We start from the raw sequence: 7844 nt of genomic DNA on the forward strand, positions 1-7844 counted from the left end.
GGCCTGTGACTGTAATCCCAGTTCTGTCCGTGGGAGATGAAGAGGCAGGAGGACAGAGAGCTGGACGAGGCTATCCTGGGCTACATAGTAAGCACCTGCTTAACAACAAAAGGAGAGAACCGCAGAAAACAATTATGGAGTAGAAGAATATGCAGAGACCACAGTGGGCATATCTGTCCCTTCCCACACTATCCTGAAAACAACTCTTCTAAGATACTGGCTTTGGGTTAAAAAATGTCAAAATTAAAAACTTTCCGGCTATATTTTACTAAGGATAAGGAGTAGTTATCTACTTCAAAGAAAACGCTTATGTATGTTAAGAGGGAAACATATATTCAAGGATATCTTTTTAAAAAGGAAAACATTTTTTACTCTTACATAAATGCAGAAATGAATACATCATGCGACTTTATCTAACTTATTAACGAAGAAACCGATAAGAAGTTAAAACTGGTGTAAGGAACCACACCATAAACGCCCATCAGTCAACCGCATGGAAGTCCGTTGAGTACATCAGCAATAATTACTTTTCAAGGGTATTATTCATCCAGAGCTTCTAAAGTTGTAAAGTAACTCCCACGGACTTGGCCTCAGCCAGAGAGGGTGTGTCCTCCAGGCAGCGCAGATTTTTTCTTCCTCCACCTAACAGTTATCACTTATTTCTAGACACTGAGTAAGCAAGCAGACAGTCTTAGGTGGGCATACCCCGAATGTCTTGAAATGGAAGCTTCACCATTTCATTTCAGTTTCTGTGCAGACAGAATGTGTTTGGCCCACTGATGATGGGAAGGAAGTGGCTTCATGGGTACACACTTCATAAATGAATCTGAAACTCTCATCTGTAATGGTCCAAATCATTACATGGTTTCTTCTGGGGATAAAGGGAGCGCTAACTATCGTGCTTAGCTGCCAAGTTTGTTGTAAAACAGCTTTGGGACTTGTGGCTCTCGAGTTCATGGCTAAGAAAAAGAACGGGCCTCTGGGCCTTGGAGGGACCGTCTGAGTTTGCAGGCGCGCTCTGTGCGGCTCCTCCCCCGGCCCCCGCGGGAGGCGGAGGCCGTGGACGCCGGCCCTCCCCAGCCCACGGCCCGCCCAGGTGGATGCAATCTCGCTGGGGAGCCCGGCCGCTCAGTTCCCGATTCTGTCGGGGGTGCCGGCAGCTCGGGGCTCCGCAGGCTGCTAAGGATGGGCAAGCTGAGCCCGTGCACCGGCGGGAGCCGGCCTGGAGGTCCCGGGCCGCAGCTGCCACTCTTGTGGCTGCTGCTGCAGCTGCTGCTGCTGCTGCTGCTGCTGTCGCCAGCCCGGGCCTCCGGAGCCACCCAGCCTCCCCATGTGGTCTTCGTGCTGGCTGACGACCTGGGCTGGAACGATCTGGGTTTCCACGGCTCGGTCATCCGCACGCCGCACCTGGATGCGCTGGCGGCCGGCGGCGTGGTCCTGGACAACTACTACGTGCAGCCACTGTGCACGCCGTCGCGGAGCCAGCTGCTCACCGGCCGCTACCAGGTACAAGGCGGCCTCCAGCCCCTCGTGACCCCGCGAGCCCGACAGCTCGGTCTGACTGCGCTCGGCCACCCTGGCTTCCTCAGGCTGCTGCCTAGGGTAGCCACTGCGCATGCCTGACTTCCTCCTGGTGGCCGAAGGCAGGAGTGGCTTTCGTTTTCTCTAGGTCAAAGAAGAGGGGGTTTCTGGGAACTCGAGGTGCTGTGTCTGTGAATCCCGAAGAGAAGGATAGATGAGGTCCTGAGGAGGAAGGATGGAGAAGAAAAGGGAGGCCACAGGAGCTCGAGGGCCATTAAAGTGAGAGGCGGCACTGGGACGGACCCTGGTGACTGACGTGGTGTGTCAAAGATCAGGAGTGATTTATTTGAGCCAGGAGGATAGGAAGCCATGTAGATGGGAGTTTCAGAGATTAATTTAGAAACACTAAAAAGTCTTGGGATTGTTGACAAGGGGAGCATCACCCGAAAAGCCTTCAGTGAATGAGCCTGGGGTGGGGTGGGGTATGTGAAAGATCTTAAGCTTTCTCTCAGCTCCTGTTGTACCTGGGAGCCAGGCCACAGGTGAGATAAGGTGCACCCCAGGCTCCTTTATCTTTCCTTTAAGTTACCCCCTTGCCTATAACAATGCAAATGTCAACAACGTGGAAACTCCAGCACCCACGCTCAGATCCTCCGCTGTGCACAGCCAACAGTGGAAGTCATTTCCAGGTTCTCCATACCCCTACAATGAAAATAAGGGTGCAGGTATTTCTTCCACCTTTGAGGGTGAATCCAGCCCACATGAGTCTCTTCACTGCCCCTTTAGAAAGTTTGTCCCCCACAGAATATGTGTATGTTAAATGACTGGGAACAGTAAGAACATATTTTGTAGTGTTTTTATTGTATTGAAACTTTTTAAAAAACCACTCTCTATGAGGTAGTTATCTTGAATGCCTTTTACAGGCGAGGAGATAGCTTGCCTAAATTGGATGTCAGTGGGGGAGTCACCCAGCTATAAATTGTAATCCTTAGTTTCCTGCATCCACTCGTCTCAGACCTATGAAATTTGGCTTCCCTCGATCCAAGTTTGATGGGTTTTTAAAATCCTGATGTGATTATGATCAAATTAAATTTAATAATTTTTAGTGGTTACTACTGGGTACTGATATTCTCTGTCTTTGTCATCTCTGTCTTCCTTCCTTCCTGTCTGTCTGTCTGTCTCTCCACACACACACAGTCACAGTCTTCTGGTCTTTCTTCATGCAAAGATTTAGACAACATGGTGTTAATATGGCTCTCAATACAAGTCAGCCAAAGATGTCAGATAGCAGATACTCAAGGAAACATGCGTTAGCAGTAAACATAAGTGTGATGCACTCTACTGTGTAATGGGTTATAAGTGTCTGGTTTATTCAGCAAGCATTTTGAGCTTACTGCCCTCCTACATATGTGCCTACAGAACCTCTCAGATCAAATCTCATGTTCTAAGACTGAGAGAAAGATCCCAGCAGTGGTTCAAAGACTGAAGAGAGAGGGTAATACTTTTCTGAGGGATTCAGAAATATCTGTAGGTAGAGTTTACTGTGGAGCTAAAGCGTGGTTTGCTCTCCCACCAGCGGTAAGGGCATCCCAGGGAATCCAGCAGGCTGCTTAGTTTAATCAGCAATCCCCAGGCCAGAGTGAGTATCTCCCAGCACACAGTAGGAGTCTCCCAGCACACTACTCCTCAGAAGTAGGATAAGGTGGTTCTGCATTTGCTCTGAAGATCAAGAACTGGACTCGCATTGCAAAATAATGGAGGGGCTGTTTATTTATGCAACATCCTCCTAACAGACATGGAGAGAAAAACAATTACTGCATTTCATGCCTCACTTACAGGATTGATTGCTTTAACCCCTAATGAGCTACACCCACCAAGTGCTTGAAAATACTTGAGTACTGGAGGTAAACCTGTGGTTAATAATTAAAGGAAAAAGAGAAGTTGTGTACTTCAAAACCATCTGAGGCGTCTCAGAGGAGCTGACTCAAACAGAATCCGTTGCGGACTTCACGAGATCCTATTAAAGATTGCTTTGGCCGGGCGTTGGTGGCGCACGCCTTTAATACCAGCACTCGGGAGGCAGAGGCAGGCGGATTTCTGAGTTCAAGGCCAGTCTGGTCTTCCAGGGCTACACAGCTACACAGAGAACCCTGTCTCGAAAAACAAAAAAAAAAAAACAAAAAAAAAGATTACTTTGGTTAGTGATATACTTTTACTGGAGTGTAACAACCATCGTTGCTTTCAAATACTACATGTTAGTACATTCTCAGCATCTTTCTCATATGCTTCAAAAGCTAATTAAAACAGAATGATTTTTATACTTAAATAATTTAAAACTGATGACATTCTCATGGTTAGAATCATTGTAAGAGCTAAAAGAAAATATTTGGGCCGGGCAGTGGTAGCACTTGGGAGGCAGGGCAGGTGCATCTGTGTGAGTTCAAGGTCAGCCTGTTCTACAGAGTTCCAAGACGCCCAAAGCTGCACACAGAGGAACCCTGTCTTGAAAAGCCAAACACACCATATTCTGTGTCTTCCAAATAATCAATTCTTTTCTCACATAGCAACCTCTTTATGTTTCTTGGGGTCATAGTGACTTAGTAGCGGAGATAGTTCTGACGCATCCAAGTATTTTTCTCTGTAATATCAGTGTTGTTCTTTGAAACTGACTTCTAGTGCTTTTTTAAAAAAAGAATTATTTATTTTTTGTATATGAGTACACTGTAGCTGTCTTCAAACACTAGAAGAAGGCATCAGATTCCATTACAGATGGTTGTGAGCCACCATGTGGTTGTTGGGATTTGAACTCAGGACCTCCGGAAGAGCAGTCAGTGCTCTTAACCACTGAGCCATCTCTCCAGCCCCTGACTTCTAGTTCTCCTGTTATGATGTTATATTTATACTAAAGAGCAGTGGTTTTACGGTTTTAAAAGCTATGTTGTATTAGCACTGCTTTATAACAGGGACATGTAAGCTGAGGCTGGAAGAAGGTGGATATGTTGGGAGGAAATGACTTGGGTGGCAAGGTGCTTGCCTTACCAGCACGAGGACCTGACTTCAGATCCCTAGAAACCACAGAGAAGGTCAGGCTGGTGCCACAAGTCTTTAATCACAGCAGTGGCAAAATGGGTCCTTGGAAGGTCATCGGCCAGCTAGGCTGCTCTCTCTCTATGGCAGAGTTCAGACCTATGGGAGAGCCTGTCTCAAAACAAACAAGCGAAAGGTGCCCGAGGGCTGACACCTTAGGTTGTCCCCTGTGGCCTCCCCAATGGGTGCTGTGCATGTACATACCTTCACCCACATTTACACACACACACACACACACACACACACATTTACCATTCACATAGAAGAAATGTACCCAAGGCCACAGGGCTAAGAAATGACAGATTGCTTATGAACCAGGCAATGTGCTCAGAATCAGTATTTATAGCAACTATATCTTGTTTCCTCCTTAGAAGTGTTAAAAACATCTGCAGTGCACCTTCATACTTAATAATATCCTTATTATGTTTAACATTAAGCTACTCTTAAATATATCTGAAAAGTGAATCTATAGGTAAAGATTCCCGTGTTAAGTGCAAAATGGGAAATGAATCTTATTTCTGAAAGAATCATTCGGTACAATAAAATGAACATTTTGTTAGCTATTTCAAAGTTAGATACTTATAAGAACTAGTTAAGAGTCCTGTCTGTGACCTTGGCAATTGTGACAGTTGGTTCTAATTGTCAACTTGACAGTCTCTTGGGAAGCCAGTCTCGGTGAGAGATGCCTATATTAGGTTGGCCTGTGGGCAGTTGTCCTGACTGTTTACAACAGCCACTGCACTGGCCACATTCCCTGAGTCTGGGTCCTGGGCTGGGGAGATGGAGAAATTGAGCTGGACAGGAAGCATGCATTTATCTCTTTCAGCGCTCGATCGTGGGTGTGATGTGATTGGTTATCTTAAGTGCCTGCCTTGACTTCCCTCTCAAGATGGATGACTATAACTTGGAATTTCAACCTAAAATAACCCTTTCTCCTCTCAGTTACTTCTTTAAGGCAGAGCATTTGTCTTCACAGCAATAGAACTAAAACTAGGATGTCAGTCACACTAGTGTTTAGAAAACTCCTGTCAAAGTAACTTTTATTCACCTGAGGTAACCGTCGTCTCTGAAGCTTACTGCCTCAGCGGACATAGACGCAGTCCTGGAAGCTTCTAGCCTCCGTACAGTCTTATCTGGGTCTAGAATGTTTTCAGCCTCTCGAAGTTACTGCTGAGACAGCAAGCTCACCCTTTCTTGTTCGCTCTGAATCCTGGATGCCCGATTCAGCTCAGTTGTTCTGGTTCCAAACTCCTCTCCACACTGACTGATTCAACCTGGCCTCTGGCTTCCCTCAGCTTCTCTCTCTCTCTCTCTCTTTTTTTTTTTTTTCCCCTCAGCTTCTCTTGAATTGCTCTGCTTGACCCCAGACTAACCCAGGCAATCTGTTCTAATCTTCTGGCTCCTCCTTCTCTGGCTTGTTCTGTCTTTACCTGTGTCTAGCTTGTTCTCTCTTCGACCTGTCTGTCTCTATAACTGTCCCTGTAAAACTGCCTCCTTTTTCTGCTCGCTCTCTGTCTCTCTCTCTCTCTCTCTTTTAAAGAATTATTTATTTAATGTATGTGAGTACACTGTCACTGTCTTCAGACACACCAGATCTCATTACAGATGGTTGTGGGCCTCCATGTAGTTGCTGGGAATTGAACTCAGGACCTCTGGAAGAGCAGTCAGTGCTCTTAACCACTGAGCCATCTCCCCACGGTTAATGGTATTATACATACAAAAATTATAATAGTATAATATAATGGTATAAATACAAAAATTAGAATTCAGTCTCTCACTGAATTCTAGTGTCCTCCCCGTGACCTTTATTTATTATCTTAAAAACCTGTCTATATGCTTTATTTTTAAGTAGAAAACATATATGGTGTAAAAATCTAAATCTGGTTTAGTTTTGTTTGTAGTGTAGTCCCTGATCAGTTGTCCCTGTCCAGTAAAATCTTCCCACCCCCCTTCAGACAAAGAACTCTAATTAGACTCAGTGGGTCTTACACAAAAGGAAGTCATGAGCATCGGAGGGGAACTGGCTGAGAAGGGCTCCAATGGGAGACAGGGTTGGGGGGGTGAGGCATGAAAACAGTTATTAAATATATGAAACTGTCAAGTAAAAAAATGTAAAACCTTCAAAGCTTACAAAGGGGCTTATATTGAAACTTTCTCTCTATTCTAACCCCGGTCCCCAGTGTCTTAGACATTTGGTACCCGTGTTTATAGGGAAGTATACAGAGAAATGTTGAGCTATGAATGACAGGATCTTCAGAGGTACCTTGTGCCTGTACATGCAAATGCATATGTAGATATTCCATTGCTTTTATTTGAATGGTAACATTCTCTTCACACATTTGTACCTATGTTTAATTTTGATAAATACTTGACAGCATCACATATTGTATATAAATAGAATCCTCATTTATGGCTACACACTATTTTGTTACCTTAATGTAACATTTTTAACCAGTCACATAATAATGGATATAAACATAATTTCCAGCCTTTTGTTATATCAAAGATGAAGTCAGTACCTTGTACACAAGTCCTTTTGTTCGTTTGAGACATGAGTGTAAAACAGCTTGTCAAAAAAATCAAATTTGGGGGGGTTTAAATGTACCTACCATCTTTAATTTTGATAATGATTGTAAATTTGAACATTAAAACAAAATCTAAATTTTTTTCATTTTTATTAGTTATTTTATTCATTTACATTTCAAATGCTATCCCAAAAGTCACCTATACCCCCCCCCCCCCCCGGTTCCTGGCCCTGGCATTCCCCTGTACTGGGGCATATGATCTTCTCAAGACCAAGGGCCTCTCTTCCCATTGAAGGCTGACTAGGCCATCCTCTGCTACATATGCAGCTAGAGACACGAGCTCTGGGGGTAATGGTTAGTTCATATTGTTGTTCCTCCTATAGGGTTGGAGACCCCTTCAGCTCCTTGGGTACTTTCTCTAGCTCTTCCATTGGGGCCCTATGTTCCATCCTATAGCTGACTGTGAGCATCCACTTCTGTGTTTGCCAGGCACTGGCAGAGCCTCACAAGAGATAGCTATATCAGGGTCCTTTCAGCAAAATCTTACTGGCGTATGCAATAGTGTCTGGGTTTGGTGGCTGATTATGGGATGGATCCCCAGGTGGGGCAGTCTGTGGATGGTCCTTCCTTCTGTCTCAGCTCTGAACTCATCTTCTGTCTCTGTAATTCCTTCCATGGGTATTTTGTTCCCCATTCTAAGAAGGAAGGAAG

The 7844-nt window shown here is 44.9% G+C and overlaps 1 protein-coding gene across 1 annotated transcript in view; it reads left to right on the forward strand.

Moving 5' to 3' along the window:
• Positions 1-1091: 1091 nt before the first annotated feature.
• The window catches only part of Arsb (arylsulfatase B), a 170975-nt gene continuing 164222 nt past the window's right edge, over positions 1092-7844 (forward strand). The window contains exon 1 of the mRNA XM_021208442.2: positions 1092-1506. Within this exon, the coding sequence (XP_021064101.1) occupies positions 1186-1506 (321 nt within the window). The 5' untranslated portion in view covers positions 1092-1185. The remainder of the gene's footprint in view (positions 1507-7844) is intronic.

This window comes from Mus pahari, chromosome 11, assembly GCF_900095145.1.
Source record: "Mus pahari chromosome 11, PAHARI_EIJ_v1.1, whole genome shotgun sequence".
Lineage (NCBI taxonomy): Eukaryota > Metazoa > Chordata > Mammalia > Rodentia > Muridae > Mus > Mus pahari.